Raw genomic sequence first — 20,064 nt, forward strand, 5'->3', positions numbered from 1 at the left:
TCTGTCTATAGCACCATGTTGGCTCCGCCTTCTCTATGCCATTTGTATGGACTACAGAGTTAGAAGTTTCTAAAAGGGAGAGCCCAACAACCCTCGCTAGTACTTGAATGCTTTCTACACCAGGAATATCCTCGTTCAGCCCATCCATGAACAGCTTTGGAAATGAGAGAATCACTGAAGTTTGTCCCATCGCTGAACAGCTCCAACTATTAGAAATTGAAGCAGACTCACTTTCTCTAGTCTTTTCCTTGGCCCTTCCCTGGAGGCTATACTAAAAACAAGCCCTTTCTGCCTTCATCTGGCCCTTGTAGGTTTGAAGAGGGCCATAGTCCCCTGCTTCTTACTGTTGCATTTCATTATCTAACTCCTACCTAAGATAAAATTTTTTCTAGCTCCCAACTGTTCATTTTTCTGCTGTTTCTCAGTTAAGACAATGAATGCAATAAACATCTTTCTGCCCTTGTTGTGAAAAGCCCAAACAGCCCAGTTGAGGAGAGGCAGAAGAATCTGTGTATGACCTACTCCAGATTCCTAGGCAGCAAGTCTGTGCACCTGGTGGTGGTGGTGGTAAAGTAAACGGAGTATTTCCACAAGAAAAGCTTGAAACTTCATGAGGAAGTGTGGTAAAAAGTAGAGTAAAACAAACACGATAAAAGAAGACCAACAGCTGGAATTAGCAAAAAAGAATTAGACAAGAAAAGATGGCACGAAAAAAATGAGAAAAGCAAATAAAAATGAGGACATACAAAGAATACACAAATTGAATAAGAAAATGTGAGAATGGGATGACTACAGAAAAAGAAAAATAATTCTCTGTAGCTAACTGATGTATAAGAGTCTTCATCAAATATTGTGTACTTACAATGTGTGAGCCCTTGTTTTGAAGGATACAAGCCCGAGTCCTGGATTGTCCTTGTTCTTGGAATTAGCCTGGTAGGGAGCTAACAAATTTACATAAGTATAAATAAAATATTTAAGAATCATGAGAGGTATGCCTAAATTGACAAAGAATGGGAGAAGGGGAATTTAGGCCTAAGAACTGAATGTCATATTCACTAAGAGAGAAGGTACAATAAATTTAGCTTCTGAAATATCAAATTGTTGGGACCCTAACTACCTCAAATCATACCCCTCCTGCCGTGATGCTCCTTCCTGTGTCTACCTCTACCCCCACACTGCCTCTTCCCTTCTTCCATGTTGTCCCAAGGACAAGATCAAGTAAGTACCACTGCATCCATCAACCTTCTGCTTATATTAATCATTAGATGTATCTTGTCTCATTATCCTCCAACCCCCTAGGTTTAAGATCCCTGGGGACGAGGACTGTGCTTTGAACTCCTGCCTTGAACCTTCAATTATACTTACATTTTTTATCCTAGTAATCAAGTACTTTATTGATTATCTTGCATTGTTTTCTCCTTGCTTCTTGTGTTCCTTCCCAGATTGGGTATTCACTCCCAGCATACCAGCTGCAAAGCATGTGCTAAGTCTATGATTACTTGTCAGTTGGTTATGGGATGTCTCAGAACTAAACTAAAGGGAAGTAGAGGCAAGAGGTTTCTCAATGAAGGGGATTTCTCACCACTCTCACCCTCTCTCCTAGCCCAGTGATGTTCAGGACATGATACAAACCAGGTTTTGAACTAACAGAGATCCTAGCATTCATTGCTCTGTATGAATTTTTAGGAACATTTTAGCCCCTTGGGGCTTTCCTTTGTACATGTGACCTGAGAACTCTACCACAAAATGGAGGAGGCACTGCTAGCTACACTGATCAGGGGCGGATTACCCAGTAAGCAAGGTGAGCACGGGCTTACTTGTGTTTTCTTACTACTCTGTCAAACCATAATCGAACCCATTGCTGTCAAGTCAATTCTGACTCATACAGACCCTATAAGACAGAGTAGAAACAGGGTTTCCAAGGAGTGGCTGGTGGATTTGAACTGCCAACCTTTTGGTTAGTAGCTGAGCTCTTAAACACTGTGCCACCAGGGCTCCTACTACTCTGTAGTGAACAATCTCACATTTTTTTCCACCTCATCAGAGATTCTACTTCTAGGTATGGCTAGCATCTGTCTCTCTCCCAACCCCACAGCACCTTCCTACAGAATCAAAGGCTCTTTTCAAATTTACAGTCCTGACAGGGACAGATTATCCAGTAAGCAAGGTAAGCATAGCCTTACTTGTGCATACTTACTAATCTGTAGTGAACAACTTTCACCTTGCTTACTGGGTAATCCACCCCTGATACTGATGGATGTTAATTGAACCACAAAACATTGGACTGGGGCAGGGTTTCAACATTCACACCAGTGTACAGCATGCCATCTATTTCCAAAGAGTCACTCCTCATTTCAGTCTTTCTACCTCAAGCATTTGCCTTGTATGCCACCAGGATTATGTATTGAGAATATTAACTTCTAGATCACAGAGATCACTAAGGTTTAGGGTGGAATTGAGCTCAGCAGCAAAACTAAGCAGCCTCTTCAAAATATCCTCAACCTAAAGCTTTGGTTCAGTGACTAGCACAGAGAGGATAGACTAATTGGAGCCAGCCTGAATTACTTACTCATGATCGGTTGTTCCTTTAGCGTACTGGTAAGTAGCCAAGCTTAGCAGCGTCTGTGGTATTTCAGAAATTACAAATAGGCAGATAGAGGGAGTGAGGAAGAAAAGATACTAAAACTTTCTCCTTCTTTTCTAACTTGCTCTACTGGTGAATAGTAACTGATAAAAAAGAGACAGCCCTTCTACAGATGAAGTAGAAAAGAGCGAAGAACATTTGGGAAATTAAAAAATACAGGCTCCTCCCCTCAATTGTGGTGCAGTGTGGAGAATCCCTTCTGAGGCTTTGGCCGGGGCTACTGTTAGCTCAGATGATACCTGTATACATAAAAACTTAACTACTTTTGGGTGTTTGGAGATCTTTTGAAGTTGGCTTTAAAAACACTAACCACAGTTATAGAAGAGCCAAGGCAAATAGCACTGCAGGTATAGGATGACTTCCACATTTGTACCCTTTCCCAGTTTTGAATACTAGAATGAAAACGTACAGCTGTTTGTGATGTTGATCTGAAACAAAGGACAGAGTCTCCATTTCACAGCATTCCGCTACCCATGGGGTGCAGGGATGCCTCAGCAAGTGCCTTTACACGGCTGGGAAGAGGGCCAGGCGCCACCCTTCCTGCCCAGGAGCCTGGCGAAGACGGGAGGGAGGCAAGCCTGACAGTCAGTTTCGGATGGTTCTGGGCCTCTGTAGATTATTTCCCCCCTGTTGCTGCCCCCTGCCCCTGACAGCTTTGCTGTAAGAAGTGAAAGAGCTGAGAATTGTCATCATTTGAGTGAAATGAATAGCTTAATTTGCTCTCATTAGCAATCTAAATGAACACGTGGTAGGATGACTTAAAACTGATCAGAACCCCAATGAGATACCATCACACTCCGCCAGTTTAGCAAAGATTTTAAAGCATGGCAACACCCAGTGTTGGAAAGGATGTGGAGTGATGAGAACTCACATGCACCGCAGGAGGCAGTGGTCATTGGTGTAACCACTTCAGAAAACAGTTTAGCACTATCTAGTAATGTTGAAGATGTGCGTACTCTGTGACCCAGAGTCCCACCTCAGACACAAATGAGAATGTTCATGGAAGCGCTGTTTACCATAGCCACAAACTGGAAACAGCACACGTGCTCATAAGCAGAAGAACTGGTAAGTAAATTGTGATATGTTGTATATCATTGAGAATGAACAAAACCACAGCTACACACAACAACATAGGTGAATCTTAAAATGATAATGTTGAGTGAAAGAAGCAAGGTAAGAAGAGTACATACAGTGTGATTCCATTTATAATAAGATTAGAAATAGGCAAAAAGTAAACTCTTTTGTTAAGGAATGTGAACATAGATGGCAAATACTAAAAGTAAAGAAATGGTCATTATGACAGTGAGGATATTGACCTCTGGGAAGGAGGGACGAGATTATAATCAGGAAGAGGTAGGAGGCAGTGGTTCCAGGGGTGGTGGTTTTGTAACTATGCTTTAAACCATATGTACATGTTTTGTGTACAGTTTTGTATGTTTTAGCTCTCTCACATGCAAACAAAACTAAATGGAATATGATTTTGAATAATGAAGTTTCCCAATTGTATGTAAATTATATGTGAGTGCCTTCTTTTTCAAAATTCTTTCAGCTCCATCCTCTTTCCACATCGCCCTCCCACCCTTCCCCACTCTCATATTACCACAGAGTGACCTATATATGAACTAAACCAAACCCGTTGCCGTCAAGTCGATTCCAACTCATAGGACAGAGTAGAACAGCCCCACAGGATTTCCAAGGAGTACCTGGTGGATTCCACCTGCCGACCTTTTGGTTAGCAGCCAAGCTCTTAACCACGGTGCCACCAGGGTTCCATATGTGAACTAGAGTGGCTGAAACAAGCACATAAACCTTGAGACAACTCTGTGTTTTCCTCAGCAGCTGGGGTGCAAGTGATAGTGGTGGTGTGATCAAATCTCCAGTTTCTCTCAGCCTGTTAGGTGATCGGTGATGGCTGACTTTGAAGTCTGCAAAGTAAGGAAGTTAGACCAGGTGAAGGAGGAGAAGGAGTCCCTGGGTGGGGTGCAAACGATTAATACATGTGGCTGCTAACCGAAAGGTTGGAAGTTCGAGTCTACCCAGAGGTACCTCGGAAGAAAGACCTAGTGATCTACTTCTGAAAAATCAGCCATTGAAAACCCTATGGGACACAGTTCTACTCTGACACACATGGAGTCTCAATGAGTCCAGTCAACTCCATGGCAGCTGATGTTTTTGTTTTTGTTTTTGTTTTTTACAGGAGGAGGAGGAACAGCAGAGGGAGCTCTAGCTTCCAGTTCCCCACGTGTGGAGGGGCTGGAGGGCAGAGTGACTCCTCCCTACGACTGTGGGTCTTAGTGGAGCTGTGGCTTGAAGGGAAGGGCAGATGAAGGTTTCCTCCCACACACAACCAAAACCAAAAAACCCATTGCCAGAGTCACTGACTCATAGCGACCCTATAGGACAGAGTAGAACTGCCCCATAGGGTTTCCAAGGAGCAGCTGGTGGATTCGAACTGCCTACCATTTGGTTACCAGCCAAACACTTAACCGTTTGCACTACACCCTCTTAAACAGGACAATGAACAGCCCTTTCAAGGAAAGGCAAAGAATTTGCCCTATAGCCAAGTGTAAAGACATGCTATCCCACTTGTCCGAGCCTGTTGATAGACCTGGAGCCTGGTAGCTGTGCCCTCATTTGTGGGCAGAGCTGAGTGTTCCCAGAAGAGCTCTCCTCTGGCCAGCTGAAGGGGGTGGCAGGAAGAGGGCTGTGGGAGAGGCATCAGCCCGCCCTCATAGTGCTGTCCCCACAAGGCTCAGTCTGTAAAAGGAACCATTCAGGGAACAAGAATTGGAGCTGCAGGTTCCACTCATTTTGTGAAGATGCAGGGGGAAATACAATAACGTCTGACAGTGCCCAAATTGAAAACGTCCTTAGATGGGGGTGTTGCCTTGCAGTGAGCTGACATGCGCGTGTGTGTTTGTGCTTCTCTGCCTTGTTCCAAAAGGAGTTTGAGGGAGAGGTTGTGTAAAGAATGCTGCCAACTAACACAGACTCTGGCCAGTTTGACACCTAACTTGAAGTCGCAACATCGTGCCTCTTGCTTTGCAATTCACACTTGCAGAAGAGTCTAGGGCCCCACCTTTGCAAACAAACTCATGGTTCTGAACTGTATTTCATAAAATAACATCAGTTCTTTACAAACTCAGTAACAGCTGAACAAGGCTGAGCTTGCAGGTGGGTGAAGCCGGGAGAGCAGCTTTCCTGTCTTTCAGTAGCTTTAATCTTCCTCCCCCAGACCCTAAGGCAAACATACAGACATCCTGCTTGCCCTTCCCCTCCAGTCTCTCCCCCTTCAACAAAGTGCAAATGCTGTATTAGTTGCCCGGTGGAGACTGGGGACGGCAGTGGAGGTGGGTCCCTTAAGGTAGAAAGAAGTTGATTACGAGTATGGAAAAGGTGAGTTCGCATTAGACCATCTCACAAAATAATACTCTTTTCAGGATCTCTTTATATATTATAGTTTTGTCTTGCAAAATTCTATCAAAATACTGTTTTGGAGGGTATTTGGGGATTATAGCCTAAAGAAGTTAGGATGATAATCACAGTAAATGGAATTGCCTTTCCAATAACTCGCCTCTGCCTTGCCCTATTTTCTTCCTTTAGGAGGGAGTAGTGTCTCCCAGTGACCTGGACCTTGTCATGTCAGATGGACTGGGGATGCGGTATGCATTCGTTGGGCCCCTGGAGACAATGCATCTCAATGCAGAAGGTACTGTTTGTTCCATCTGGAGCTAAGATGAGAATCCAGTGCTTCTCGGTGTTTTCATGAGTTTGTGAACAGTCCAGTTTTGCCTCTCCTTACAACTCGATGGAAACAATACCATGTATAGGAGACAGTGTCAAGTGCTGGTAACTCACACGCACGGCCTGGACGCAGAGCTCTGCGCACTGATACCTAGGCTTGCGTGGAAAACAGATCTGGGGGTGGGAAAGAAAGTGCAGACCAGGATTAGAGAGAGAAGGGGACAGGTGATGTGATGGAGAGCTCACTGCATACTATCCAGCCCGACAGAGGAGGCAGCTGTATTTTCCTGTTAAGGATGATAAAATTATAGAGGCAAGAAAAAAACTGATGGAATTAGGGATGTAACCCACCTGAACCTCTGCTGGGCATATCTTCTGCCTCCAGATGCATAGCTCCTAAGTTGTGATTTGCTGACTGCAGGTTCCCCTTTAGGGAGGCTTAAGGGAGCAATGAGGGACATGTTTCCAAGGAGAAAGGGTTGGTGAAGGGCATGATTAGCTGGGCAAGGCAGACGGTTACCCAAGAAGCAGACTTCAAAAGGTTTGGGGGAAAGTAGGCATGAGCCCAGGAGCTGGTAACTCTAAAAGAAAGATGACTTAAGAAGGACGAGAAGCTTCCAAGAATGAAACTCTGTCAGCCAAATTTTAAGTGACTTGAAAGAAAACGTCATTTGAAAAGCAAACAAGCAATAAAACCTATACCAGATTAAAACAAAACAAAACAAAAAGCCATATAAAAAAATCTGGAAGGATGTATGACAAAATGTTATTACCTCTTGGTGTTAAAATTATAAGTAAACTTTATTTTCTTTTTGCTTTTCTGTGCTGTCATGAATTTCTACAATAAAATTTTTGAAATGTGTTTCTTTGGCTATGTATATTTTCACCAAAAAGAAAAAGAAGTCCTCTAAGGTCAAGAAGGGAGAGTGTTGACATGTCGTGGGGTTGTTAACCAATGTCATAAAACAATAAGTGTACTGACTGTTTAAGGAGAACCTATTTGTTCTGTAAACCTTCATCTAAAGTACAATAAAAAAAATTAAAAAAATAAATTTCTATGATAAATATAACTTTATTAATATTATTAAGTTTTAAACATATGTAGACAAGAGAAAGGGAATATTCACTTCCAGAGTCCACATTTAAGAGGAGCTCTGGTAGCGAAAATCATTAAGCACTCTGCTGCTAACCCAAAGGTTGGCAGCTCCACGGGAGAAAGACTTGGTGATCTGTTCCTGTAAAGATTACAACCAAGAAAACCCTATGGGGAAATTCTACTCCGTCATGTGGGGTCACCATGAGTCAAAACTGATTCTATGGCACCTAACAACAATAACTGATAATCTAGAGCCTATCCAAAGGAAGATAACCAGTGTAGGGTGTGTATGTGTGTGTGTGTTTGTGTCTGTCTGTCCATGTCTCTTGTGGAGGTGGAACCAGAATGAATCACTGGAAATGGCAGGCAAAAAGGTTTGGGCTCAGTGCAATGCAGGAAGTAACTGGAGCTGATGTCCAGGACACGCCCACGCTCTGAGTGGGTGAGTTGAACAAGTGGTGGTTGTTTGATCACCTATCAGGGGTGTTTAGTGGAGATGGCTGCATTGCCGTGGGAAGATGGAGTGGGTGACCTCTTGGAGTCTGCTTGACTTTAATTCTATAATTCACAACTTGTTGGTAATAATTCAGTTAATTTTTAACCATAGTAATAAATGAAGTGTAATTTCCAGTGACTAATTCAAGGCACTTTTACTAGACATATTCTTGCATATAGCAAGTACACATATTATTTCTTGACTTGAATTTTCCTTAAGGTCAAGACTTTGCCAAGAGGAACTGAAGAAAAAGGGGAATCTCTCCTAGTTCTATGTTGTCGTTGTTAGATGCCATCGAGCCAGTTCCAGCTTATAGCAACCCTACGTACAACAGAATGAAACGCTGCTCGGTCCTGCGGCATCCTCATACTCCTTGTTATGCTTGAGCCCATTGTTGCAGCCACTGTGTCAGTCCATCTCCTTGAGGATCTTCCTGTTTTTCGCTGACCCTTTACTATACCAAGCATGATGTCCTTCTCCAGGGACTGATACCTCCTAATAACATGGCAAAGGTATGTGAGACGTAGTCTCACCATCCTTGCTTCTAAAGAGGATTCTGGTTGTACTTCTTCCAAGACAGATTTGTTCGTTCTTTTGGCAGTTCATGGTATAGTCAATATTCTTTGCCAACACCACAATTCAAAGGTGTCAGTTCTTCTTCAGTCTTCCTTATTAATTGTCCAGCTTTTGCATGCATATGAGGTGATTGAAAACACCATGGCTTGGGTCAGGCGCACCTTAGTCTTCAAGGGGACATCTTTGCTTTTTAACGCTTTAAAGAGGTCTTTTGCAGTAGATTTGCCCAATGCAATATAAAACTAGTATATTAGTTGTGTGGCAGAACAACCATTGAACATAGGAGAATATTATAAAGTAAGGTGCCCACATAAAATTGAAACAAGAGTTTTGAAGCATTATTGAAACAAAGTCTTGGATAATTCCAAATATTTATTCAACCAGAAGCTGAAAGGTGGTGAACATATTTAAGGATTTGAAATATACATAGACAGTCCCTGATAACCACTATGTTTTCTTTTCTTTTTCTTTCTTTTTGTTTACTTGAGAAAAATAAGATAATCCAGGTATCATAAGAAATCAATAGGGAGAGAACTGAGAACAGCATTGACTTTCAAACAAATAGAAACAGAAGCAATGAAACAAGAAACTCAAGAAGAGAATAGTGTGGCAGACAGGAAAGAGGCCCATAACAATTTTTTAAAACAAAGTAGATGTGATAAGAAAACCTAACAGGCTTAATATGATAATAGTGGACGGATGTAGTTTTCAACTTCAGAGCATTCCAAACACCAGAGTCAGACAGTTATAAGATCTGGCTGGGAGTCAATGAAAATGCTCATTATTCGTCCAATGTTGCCCAGAATATATCAAGATTGGAGTTAGCAGAACTCTTCTTTTTGTCTGATATTGTTTTCATAAAGCTAGCATCTCAGGTTAAAGGTAGTTATTAGTCTTATAAGCTACAGTTTATCTAGAACTAGTAAAAATATTTTAGGGTTTGTTTTTAATTTAATATTACCTGACAAACAGGAGTCCAGCTTGCTTACTTCACCTTCTGACTACTTTTTAGAAGAGACGTATATGAGGGACAGATGCTGTAATGGCATGGGTATGGGCTGGAGGGCCAGTCTGCCTGGGCTGTACACTGGCCTTCCCACTTACTAGCTGTATACCCTTGGGCAAGTTACAAAGTTCACTGTACTTCAGCTTGCAGTCTGTACGATGGGGATAACCGCTATGACTACATTACAGGGGTATTGTGAGAATGAAGCCAGATGGAAGCGCTTAGTGGAATGGCTGGCATATGCTAAGTGCTTAATAAATGTTATATTCATAGTTTTGTCTTGTTTGTTTAATCCACTACTCTTCCCTTGTTTTTTTTTTCCTCCTAAAAAGAGTCATAAACATATGAGAGAAAAATACAGAAAAAACACAGATTCGGATACTTTCACTGTGCAATAGAGAAGCTACAGAGTCAGGTACCTAGAACTTAACTGCTTGGTTTGTGTGTCTCTGTTAGGCCCTTATACTAGCAGGTTAGCAAAGACAACTGCTTAGCATTAGGGGGGCTCAATCTTCTTAGACCTGGTAGCCACCTGGGCTCTTGCCAAGTTTTCTCCATCTGTAAAATAACCGTCTCAGGACTCAGCAGTGCCTGAAATCACCTCCATATGAAGTGGATGGTGACCATTTTGCCTCACAGACTCATCTCTTGTGTGTACTTTTTTTTTTTTTTTTCATCGAGATGCCTCCTTGATGGTTTGGTTCATTTACTGGACCTGTTACTTGCAGGTGGGAGTGTCAGCTGATCATTTGTGTGAGGTCAGAGCCTCAGGTAGGTTTCTGCCTCACCTGCCTTGCTGACCTTGGGCGAGTCATCACTCAGGGAGGAACTGGATACTTGGAGGAAGAATTGGATATCATCACTCTGTGCTTTGAGGCCTTTTTGATATCCCTTAACCTATCTGTGAAACCCTGTCTCTTAAAAGCAGGTGAACTCACGTAGGTGTGGGTTCACAGGCTGTGTGGTATGGGTAACCATCAGAGGTCTCTGAGACACTGAACACCAAGAGCTCACGTGACGCCCTCACCCCAAGTGCCCACAGCCACTGATTACATCTGTGATGGGTCTGTAAGGATGGAGCCACCTGCAGCAGGCCTGCTCCGTGAGAGTGAATGGGAAGGCTGGTCTACTGCCTCTCCGCCGTCAGGGTACACTGCAGGTTCAAGACAGTGCACCTTGTCACCTTCAGGGGCTTTCAGCTGAAGGAGTCCACATTAGGAAACAGCAAGATAAGCTAAATCTGATCTCAGTTCTTTTTCCTTATAAGCATCTCTTAAGAAAATAGGTTCAAATTCTTCTAAAAAGCTTAGCTTGGTGAGGATTTTTGGAAGAATAGAGCTGAAGAGAACAGAGGGCGTGGAAGCATAGGAGAAGAAATACAGGGGAAGGCTAAGTTTTATAGAAGTATAGGAAGAACAGACTAGAGGGATAAAAGGTGAAGTTTGTTTCATCTCTGATGAGATAAAATCGAGTAATTCCCACTCAGGTCTTCTTTCATGGTGTAGAGAAGCCACAATTATTGTTGGAAACAAAGTAAGATGCTCCTTTTATACTCTTCTAAATGGAAGGGGACATGTTGGACATAATAGTACTCATAAATTTACTGAGACATTGTTGTAACTAATAAAGCACAGTGCAGCTTAAGTTATCATGAGCTTCTTGCATTTCAAACAACTGGAAAGCCTTCATGAGGGGAGATCAGGCCAGAGGCATCTCCAGGATGTTGGCCCTCACCTGTTCAGGACTCAGAAATGGATCAGACTTCTCTACATACTAACATGGGCTGGTCAGCAATCATCTTGTAAGGAGCACCAGCCACACTGGTGCTTTAACTTTACCACAAACAATGGGGCTATTTGTCCAGAGAGCCTTGAGTGTATGTTACAGGAAGTGTTGTTATATCAGTAAAATGGACATTTTATTTGGTTTCCTGAACAAATTGGGGGGAAATTATAAATTGTATTATACATAGAGTTTCACCATATTTTATTCTATTTTGAAGAAATTAATTCCCTTTTAAAACTTTACAAAGTTTACAAAAGGGGAAGATGCTTTAGAAAGCCCCTGGGAGATTTGAATGACTTCACAGGGACAGTGAAAGATTAATACTTGTTCATAAATGTGAAGTAATACAGAGATAAAATGCATACATGAATTGAATCCCATGGCTGACTTCCACTCACTTAGGAGAGGAGGGACAAGGAGATACTGTTTTTCCTATTGTTGTTGTTGTCGTCGAGTGGATTCCAACTCATGGCGACACCATGTGTGCAGAGTAGAACTGCTCCATAGGGTTTTCAATGACTGATTTTTCAGAAGCAGAACACCAGGCCTGTCTTCCAAGGCACCTTTGAGTAGGTTCAAACTGCCAACCTTTTGGCTCAGAGTCCAGCGCTTAACTGTTTGCACCACCAAGGGATATGCGGCTCATGTTCCTCTCATTTAATATCTTTGGACACTTCCTACTTATTTGATTCTTATATTTCTGTTGTAAGTTGTTGTTAGGTGCCACTGAGTTGATTGTGATGCACAGTGACCTCATGTGACAGAGTAGGACTGCCCCATAGGGTTTCCTAGGCTGTAATCTTTACAGGAGCGGATTGCCAGGTCTTTCTCCTGGGGAGCTGCTGGGTGGGTTCTAACTGCCAACCTTTCAATTAGCAGCTGAGTGCTTTACTGTTTGTGCCACCAAGGCTCCTCCTCATATCTCTACTCACCCACCCCCAGAAGGAATAAACTGTAATTATGTCTTCCTTTTATCATCTTTAGTATGAGTATATAAACAAATGGCTAAAATGAAGTAAATACTTAATTTCTGGAAGAAATTAGGGTTTCTTTTTTTTCCTCCAGAAATTCTAAGCCATTTAAAATAACTAGTCAGTGTTGGAACATTTAGGGAGTCTTCCAGAATTCTGAATTCCAGAATTCAAGTTACACTTACATTAAATGAAAGTCCTTATTTTTAAAAGAGAGTAGCCACCACTTAATTGCCAGTGCTAATGTGGGAAGGGAGTACCTGGGTGGTGCAAACAGTTACGCTCTTGACTAATAGCCAAAAGGTTGGTGGTTTGAACCCACCCAGAGGTGCCTTGGAAGACAGGCCTGGCAATCTGCTTCTGAAAAATCAGCCATGGAAAACCTATGGAGCAGTTCTACTCCGTGCACATGAGGTTGCCAGTGGTGGGAATCGACTCCACTGCAGCCAACAACAACAATGTCAGAAGAGTTGGTATGTTTTGAATTTTTTACCCGTCAAAACAATTTCTCTCCTAAGAGCAAAATAGTTGTTATTTTAGCACACCGAAAGAAAAGGAAAACTATTTGAGGCAAATAAAATTGAAACCCAGTGAATTCAGGCTTTTCACATTCAGTGTAGGTCGATCAAAACTAAACCCAGAAGAAGCTGTTTATTTGCCTTTCTTTTCCTTTTTTTTTTTTTTTTTTTTTTGTAAAATTGTATCTAGCGCTGATATCTTACATTGCGCATACACCGTTTTGGGGATAGGTGACAGCTAAGCTTTGAGGTCTCTGCAGACTCTGCAGTTTCGTTTGTTCCCTTGTTATGTTTTTAATGGAGGAACAAATTGCTGAATCTTTCTAAGTTTGAAATATGTTGGAAATCGGCCAGAGGCAGAACAGTGGGAGGCTCATCTTGAGCTCAGCAGAGCACAGCGCACAGACTCCTCCTTTCTGTGGTTCTCAGACCCGCTGGCTTTGATTTGACTTGTGTCCAAGCACGTGCCTTCATGCTGGCCTGTGCATCCCCGGGGTGCGGGGATGGAATTTGGGGAAGCCTGCTGGGAGTGGAGGTGCTGGGCAAGCCCTGCTGCCGGTGGAGGCAGGGAGCATTTGGCCTGCCTTGGGTGTCCTCTGTGAGTGTCTGATTCTAAAAGGAAGCCTTAGCCTCAGCCACAGAGAGCCCTCACAACAACTTTGAAGTCACTGTTCTCCCCTCTTCCCTTCTACCATCAGGATAAGCCTTTTCTTCACGAGTTCCCACCAAAATCCTAGGACCCCATCATTAGCATCCAAGAAATGGATTGGTGCCCCAGCGGGCTAGGAAATGGCAGAAGCTGTGGAGAACAGTGTGCCCGGGGGCAGACATAGCCCAGGGCTCCCAGCCCAGCCTTCTGTCTACTGACCACGGCTTAGGTTGGTGTGAACTCTCCAAGCCTACCTCTCAGACCAAATAGCCATATGTTAAAGTGCCTGCCAGGTGTGCTATTTGTTGTGAGCTGCCTTGGAGTCAACCCAACTTATGGCAACTTCATGCACAATGAGATCAGATGATTGTGATCCGTAGGGTTTGCACTGGCTGATTTTTGGAAGTAGACCGCCAGGCCCTTCTTCCTAGTCTGTCCTAGTCTGGAAGCTCTGCTGAAACCTGTTCATCATCATAGCAACACACAACCCTCCACTGATAGATGGGTGGTGGCTGTACATGCGATGTATTGGCCAGGAATCAACCCAGGTCTCTTGCATGGAAGACGAAAATTTTACCCCCTTGCTATGCTGTAGACACACAATAAAGTGGAAACTAGCATTCACAGGAGCCCTGGTGGTGCAAACAGTTAAGTGCTCGGCTTCTAACTGAAAGGTTGGCAGTTCGAACCCACCTAGGGGCTCCATAGGAGAAAGATCTGGCGATCTGCTTCCATAAAGATTACAGCCAAGAAAACCCTATGGGGCAGTTCTGCTCTGTCGCATGGGGTCACTGTGAGTCAAAATCAACTCAACAGCACCCAACAATAGCATTCACAAGATAAGAGTAAATGCATAAAAGATTTCATTGAGCTTTGATGTCTTTGGTGGTTAGAAAACGCATTCACGGCACTTACACAAGTAGTCTTATAGATACGTCGTTGAAGGAGACACTTTTGGTGAACAGGTGGCTTCATGTGATATTCAGCAAATGACTAGAGGCCTGACTGGAGGTCTCCATAAGACAGAGACCTGAGCTGACAGGTGGGACACTAGGCCTTTTTTTTAATCCATCGAAAGAGAAGAATGTAGTTCATCTGAACCCATCCTGCTGACATTGCGCACTCTTGTTTTCATGTGATTGCAGGCATGCTGAGCTACTGTGACAGATACAGTGAAAGCATGAGACATGTCCTAAAGACTTTTGGACCCATCCCAGAGTTTTCTGGGGCGACAGTTCAAAAAGTTAATCAGGTATGCAGACTTGTGGCCGAGAGCTCTGGGGGTGAAATGGTAACGCTTGCCGTCCCCTCGCCTGTGCCACCCGAAACCTTCTCACTTGACTTTGATAGTTCCTCATGCCTAACTTTGTCCATACAGTGTTCCATTATGGTTACCGGAAACCCTGGTGACATAGTGGTTAAGAGCTTCGGCTGATATCCCAAAAGTCAGCAGTTTGAATCCTGGAGGAAACCCTATGAGGCAGTTCTACTCTGTCCTAGGGTCTCTGTTAATCAGAATCGACTCAACAGCAAAGGGTTTATTACGGTTACCAGGAGCCAGGAGACCATATGACTAATGAAGTAGTAGCTCATTTCGACTTGTCTCTGAGGAAGCTTAGGTCTCTGGGAATTTGGAGAGCTTATGTTAATTGAGGGTTTATTACTCTTCTTTTGTCTTTGAAAAACAGAATCATTGCAGTGTGAGTAAACAAGAACAACAATTGCACTTCTCCTCCTGCTGATTACTGAGCCCCTTTTTGTCTCTTCATCTCCCAGGCCATGTGTGAGAAGGTTCCTGATGACCCCCAGCACTTGGCTGCCAGAAGGAAGTGGCGGGACCAATGCCTCTTGAGACTCTACAAGTTGAAACGTGAGATGCCATCCGAGTGAAGTTCCTGGAATGCTCTTATCACTCCTTCCAGTGAAAGTCCTAGTTGAAGAATTATAAGCTCTTAATCAAATCTCTCTAAAGCAATGAGAAGCCACAGTGGTGCTTAGCATGAAAATTCTGCATTTGATTTCCCATGTTTAGCTGGCTTATACAGTAAAGGCTGATGGTTGTCCAGTGACACTGGATTATGGACCTGGACTGGATGCGAGCTGTGCGGTGACAGTAGCATTGGGGCTCTGGGCCTGCTACCCCGCAAGGGAGAAAGCATACAGTGTGAAGATTTTCACCCTTAGAGCAACATTTTATATCTAATTATTGTAGCTTCATTTTATTTTTATCTGTTTTAATCTAGCAAAATATTCTTATAATTTTTTTCCAATCCTTCCTAAGTACTCTGTGGCCCTGCATTTATGAGGCAACCACCTTCATTTTGCTAATGCTTGTTCTGAATAAAAGTTTTTGATTCTATAAAGATGTCACCTTTTTCCTGATCTGACAATGACAGCATTTGACCTTGATCTACATATTTTAGAGTGACCATGATTATTGAGTAATACACAAATCCTTTGCTCTGGGTCCTTCATCTGTTACTCAGTAAAAACCCACTAGTTTGGGCTAGTGTTTCCCAAAGTGGGTTCCATAGTACCCTAGTTGCTCTCTGGTCAGTATGTTTGGGAAACACTATCACCATTCCCTGTCCAGTCCTCAGAGACTCACATGTATAGTAGCAAATTAAAGGCTCCATCATTCTACAGTAAAGATGCCTCCTTAACTTTGTTTACCTCAACATTCCATTAACTTATTTGACATCAAGTCTTCCTGAGCACTAGTTCCAAAAGTCATCTGGGAAACACCAGCACAAGTCCCCCTCCTTGTAAAGCTGTGCACATCACAGGGATCTTGATCATGGGATGCACCTGCAGGCTCTGCAGCACCTCTGAGCCCAAGTGATTCTTCAGCCTTTCCCTTTCAGGGAACCAGCATCTAGCATTGGCCTTTCCTCAGGGCCAGGCTGTTCTGGAGTTGGAACTAGCATCCCTGATTAGGAACCATGTGGAAATGGTCTCTCCTTGAAGCCGAATTTTGGCTCATGTGTGCATATGTGCATTTGTCACATCCATGTATTCTTATAATATGTAGTCACCGGCTGTTGTGTACCAGGCACATGGACGTGCCCTGCCTTTGAGAAGTTTTCTGTAAGACCACAAACAAGGTTGTCATAAAATAGGATTCGTGCTCTAGAAGAATCTTGGACAAAAGAGACCATGACTGACTGACTGCCAGGTGTGCCCTGGAGGTCTTCAAAGGAGGTAACTTTGGAGTCAGGTCTAGGGTAACAAGCAGGAGTTATGCAGACATTCTTGGAGCAGAGTGTGGAAAGGTGGTAGAGTGTTCTGGAAAGGATGAGTAGTTCACCGTGGCCAGAAAGCAAGCCCCATGGAGCGGGTGGGGCAGGAGCCAAGGTAGGAAGGTGATAGCACTAGGTTGCAAAAAGCCTTGAGTGCCATGCCAGTAGGTTGGCCTCACCTGAAAGCACTGTAAGAGGTGGGGGGTGCACAACCATATCAGGGTGTCCAAACCTTAATTCTGACAACAGACACTGGACGAGAGGCAGGGACTGTAAGGACGGTTGCGTGATCCAGGCAAGAGCTGATAAGTAAGGGAGTTCAGAAAATAGCCTGGCGGTGAAATAGATAGGCATTGGTGGCTCCCCATGAGAAACATGATATTGGGCACCTCCCAAGTTTTCAGCTCGGGACACTACACAGATACTGATGTCATTTTACAAGATAAGGAAATTAGGAGGAGGGGCAGAGCATTTGAATGTTCCAGATACTAAAACAAATAAGGTAGTAAGATAGGCCTGACAGTCTACTTTGGAAAATCAGTCATTGAAAACCTATGGATCACAATGGTCCATCCCTGTTGTGCATGGGGTCACCATGAGTCGGGGGCCAACTCGTTGGCAGTGAACAACATCAACAAGCAGGACATGAAGGAGATTTTCAACTCTGACAAATACACTCTTCATCATTTGAGTAAATTTCAGAATCCTTGCACTCTGATGACTATATCCCTCAGTCTTCAGGACCTGCTGACAGGTCGTCTTCACTGGGCAGCAGTGGAGCCCTTGCTTTTCTTACAGCTTCCAACCCTCCTCCTTCCCTTGAACATATACTCTCCAACTTTTCTGCTCAGAATCACTGCACTATTCTCAGCACCAGCCTGATTCCTTCTCAAAAGAGCCTACACACACCGTCTATGTCCCAGGTCCCAGGTGAGGGTCAAAGATACCAGGAGGACTTAGCTGGGGGGCTTGGAGTGCAGGTGAGCTCCACACACCCAACAGCCTCAGGGAGTAGATGAACCCCTGGAGTTCGGGAAAGAGCAGGGCGGATGGACCACACCCAGCAGAGGCAGGGCTGCTAGGAGGGCAGGGCAGTGCCCTCACAGTGGTGCAGGGCCTGGAAGACAGGAGCTCACTCCTGTGCGTGTATAAGTTACACTCCACCACTGTTGCCGAGAAGAGTTTAGTGTGGGTGGGAAGCGTTCTGAGCTATGTGGCTTCTGCTTGTGGCAGTCATATGTATAATGAAGAAGAGCCACAAAAGTGACAGGCTCTGACTTACATCAAAGAATAAACTAGACTTTTTAACCTGGAGAAAGGCAGAGAGTACATTGTGTGGTTTGAGCCTGACTCAGGAAGACAGTTATTGAAACAACTGGATGGAGCCAAACATTGGTCCTACAGGGAGCTAAAGGGAGCGTGAGTATGTGCCTGCAAGCCCAACCACACACACAACACCCAGACAGCTGGGTCCTCTAAAGATATGTTGTAAAGCTTGGAAGCCACAGCTGTTGTGGAGAGGCCTTTCTGCCTTTCAGTTTGTCATCCTCTAGCCTGATAGTTAAGAGCTTGGCTGCTAACCAAAATGTCGGCAGTTCGAATCCACTGGCTGCTCCTTGGAAACCCTATGGGGCAGCTCTACTCTGTCCTATAGGGTCGCTATGAGTCAGAATCGACTCGATGGCAACAAGTATGGCAATGACTTTGGTTTGTTTTTTTGGAGTCTGGCTAACTTTTATGAGCTTAGCAGCTGTATAATTTCATGTGCTTTCTGCACTAAAAAGTATAAGTGCTGGGGCCCAGATGCCTGAGGACACAGACCATTTTTGAAAACTCTACTGAAAGATTAATGCCTCAGGTAAAATTGGCATGATGCTGTCATTGTACTCTGTTAGGAATTCCTTTCCATCCCACCTCCCTACCCCCGGATAATTAGCATGCCCTCTGCTAAGTGCTATAAGCCTGGATAGGCCTTTGAGAATCCCGTTGTTCCCAAAGTGAGGTACCAGGCTACTAGTGGCACGTAAGGTGATTTTTATGAAGTCTAGGAATAAACATTATTGTTTCAGCTTAATATATTTATTTCGACGTCTGTTAGAAAATGTAACTGACAGTTATAATGGTCCAACAGCATTCATACAAAATTCCTACAGATTTTAAGCTAAAAATGATTTCTGTTCCAGGATCCAGTCCAGGACACCACACTGCATTTCATTGTCATGTCTCCCCATGGTCTATGACAGGTTCTCAGTCTTTCTTTGCTTTTCATGATCTTTACAGTCCTGAGAAGTACTGTCCAGCCATTCTGTAGGATAACTCCAATCTGGGTTCATCTGATGTTTTCTCATGATTAGACTGGGGTTATGGATTTCTGGAAAGAATTCCCCAGATGTGAAGCGTCCTTCTCATCACATCATATCAGGAATACGTGATATCCACATGATATCACTGATGATGCTAACCCTCATCATATGTCTTTGCCAGGTCTCACCATTGTAAAGTTACTGTGGGAAATGAATAGAAGGACCAGCCCAATCAGATTATTGTCCAGAATGACCTCTGAGTCACTTTCTCAGAACTACAAAACTATAGCTCTCCATCTGTACTTTTATAACACCCTCACATTTCCTCTTCTGTTGGTCTCTGATTCCAAGTGTATTTTTCTCCAAAAGCACTAGCATGAATTCGTGTGCACAAGGATCCAAAAGGATCCCCCTGTTCCACAGCTTTGGCTCAGTGGCTTAGTGCTCTTGGAGGAGGTGCCAGCTGCTGGAAGAAAGAAGAGTGTACATTGCTTCTGTGGAAGTCAGAGAAAGATGTCAAAGGTGGGCTAGTTGGTGGGGGCCCTATGATTCAGGGTCTGTTCTTACCTGGGTTTGAGGTCCAGAAACTATTTTGTTAGTACATGTACAGCTATCAAACTAAGTGCTAATCAAACTCATAAAACTGATGTGAAAATCAGAATGCCAGTTTTATTAATTTTCAATTGATTCATCTAACAAACATTTGTTGAGCATGTACAATGTGCCAGGCACTGTTTCAAGTGTTGAGGATATAGCAATAAACAAAGCAGGCAAGAGTTCCTGCCCTTATGGAGATTATACTGTAGGTCTAGTAGGGGAAAACAAAACATAAACAAATATACAGGCAAAACGTATATCGGACACGATCAGTTATGTGGATAAAAGTTAAGTGTGGGGGAGGATAGGGAGTGCACGCAGTGTGGAGGGGGTGCAATTTTGAAGGAGTAATCAAGGAGGGCTTCATAGGAAGATGATATTTGAGCAGAGACGCAGATGAAGCAAGGGATCAAAACATGTAGGGATCTGGGGGACAGTGT

At 43.6% G+C, this 20,064-nt stretch overlaps 1 protein-coding gene across 3 annotated transcripts in view; it reads left to right on the forward strand.

Moving 5' to 3' along the window:
* Nucleotides 1-16,187, forward strand: part of CRYL1 (crystallin lambda 1) — a 246,649-nt gene extending 230,462 nt beyond the window's left edge. For all 3 annotated transcript variants that reach the window (XM_004388411.2, XM_023742462.1, XM_023742463.1), the window contains 3 exons: nt 6,248-6,353; nt 14,631-14,737; nt 15,262-16,187. In XM_004388411.2, coding sequence (XP_004388468.2) covers nt 6,248-6,353; nt 14,631-14,737; nt 15,262-15,375 — 327 coding nt within the window. In that variant the 3' untranslated portion in view covers nt 15,376-16,187. The remainder of the gene's footprint in view (nt 1-6,247; nt 6,354-14,630; nt 14,738-15,261) is intronic.
* Nucleotides 16,188-20,064: the final 3,877 nt, after the last annotated feature.

The sequence above is a fragment of the Trichechus manatus genome, unplaced genomic scaffold, assembly GCF_000243295.1.
Source record: "Trichechus manatus latirostris isolate Lorelei unplaced genomic scaffold, TriManLat1.0 scaffold00210, whole genome shotgun sequence".
NCBI classification, from domain to species: domain Eukaryota; kingdom Metazoa; phylum Chordata; class Mammalia; order Sirenia; family Trichechidae; genus Trichechus; species Trichechus manatus.